Source organism: Phalaenopsis equestris, unplaced genomic scaffold (assembly GCF_001263595.1).
Source record: "Phalaenopsis equestris unplaced genomic scaffold, ASM126359v1 Scaffold195919, whole genome shotgun sequence".
Taxonomy (NCBI): domain Eukaryota; kingdom Viridiplantae; phylum Streptophyta; class Magnoliopsida; order Asparagales; family Orchidaceae; genus Phalaenopsis; species Phalaenopsis equestris.
The window spans coordinates 1-966 of NW_018215868.1; the positions used below are offsets into that span (position 1 = coordinate 1).

At 33.2% G+C, this 966-nt stretch overlaps 1 protein-coding gene across 1 annotated transcript; it reads left to right on the plus strand.

Annotated features, from left to right (window-relative positions):
- Nucleotides 1–307: 307 nt before the first annotated feature.
- On the plus strand, nt 308–685 carry LOC110035085 (transcription initiation factor IIE subunit alpha-like; the record flags this gene model as incomplete). Its single annotated transcript, XM_020739326.1, has 2 exons — nt 308–417; nt 502–685. Coding segments are annotated over 2 exons (294 nt in total), but the record flags the coding sequence as incomplete, so codon positions are not given.
- Nucleotides 686–966: the final 281 nt, after the last annotated feature.

Genomic DNA, 966 nt, shown 5'->3' on the forward strand with positions numbered 1-966 from the left:
GGTAGAATTTAGATTGTTGAATTCGGCCTCTAACAGTGAAATTTTAAGTCTGAATTTATTCTCTAGTTGAATTTGAATATAATGCTTCACTTTTATGATCAAACCCGACTTGAAATTCTGATTTTCCTTTATGTAAATTGTTTCATTTTTTCCTTTGTTCTTATATCACTTTAATGTCTGTCTTATAAATTTTGTTTGGAATTATTATTCATTGATTTTTTCTCCTTTTATTTCCTAGATTGAACTATATTGAATTTCCTTCTACAGCTATTTATAAATCAGTTTGTATGTATGAGTGTGGATGCAGATACATGATGTCGTAAGGTATAGATTGCATCGGATGAAGAAAAAGTTAAAGGATGAATTGGACAGTAGGAATACCATCCAGCAGTACATATGCCCTAATTGTGGTAGAAGGTATCCACGATATCAGGCAGTGTTTTAAGTTTGAAACTCATACCAAGTTTCTCAGTGTTTGGACGTGCCGAAATGAATGTGCAGATATTCAGCGTTTGATGCACTGCAACTTGTAAGCATGACTGATGAGTATTTTCACTGCGAAAGCTGTAATGGTGAACTTATTGCTGAGAGCGACAAACTTGCTGCTGATGAAATGGGAGATGGAGATGATAATGCCAGGAGGCGAAGAAGAGAAAAGTTAAAAGATATGCTTCAAAAGATGGAGGTATTCTCATGAAATCACTTCTATAGATGGTTTCCCATGAAAATTATGCCTTAGTATATGATACTTAAATGTTTAACATGATATGGGGAATATTGCTAAATGCTTGCTGGTTCAATTATGCATTTTTTAATTTTCATTTTAAATTATTTACACTAGTTCTTTTAAAGAATGAGATTGATGCATGACTCCCATCGCATCTAACCTTGTTTAAATGAAGAGAACAATGTTTATTGGGGTGATTATCTTATTATGTGTCTAGGAGTTGAGCTAAGGAAATGGTT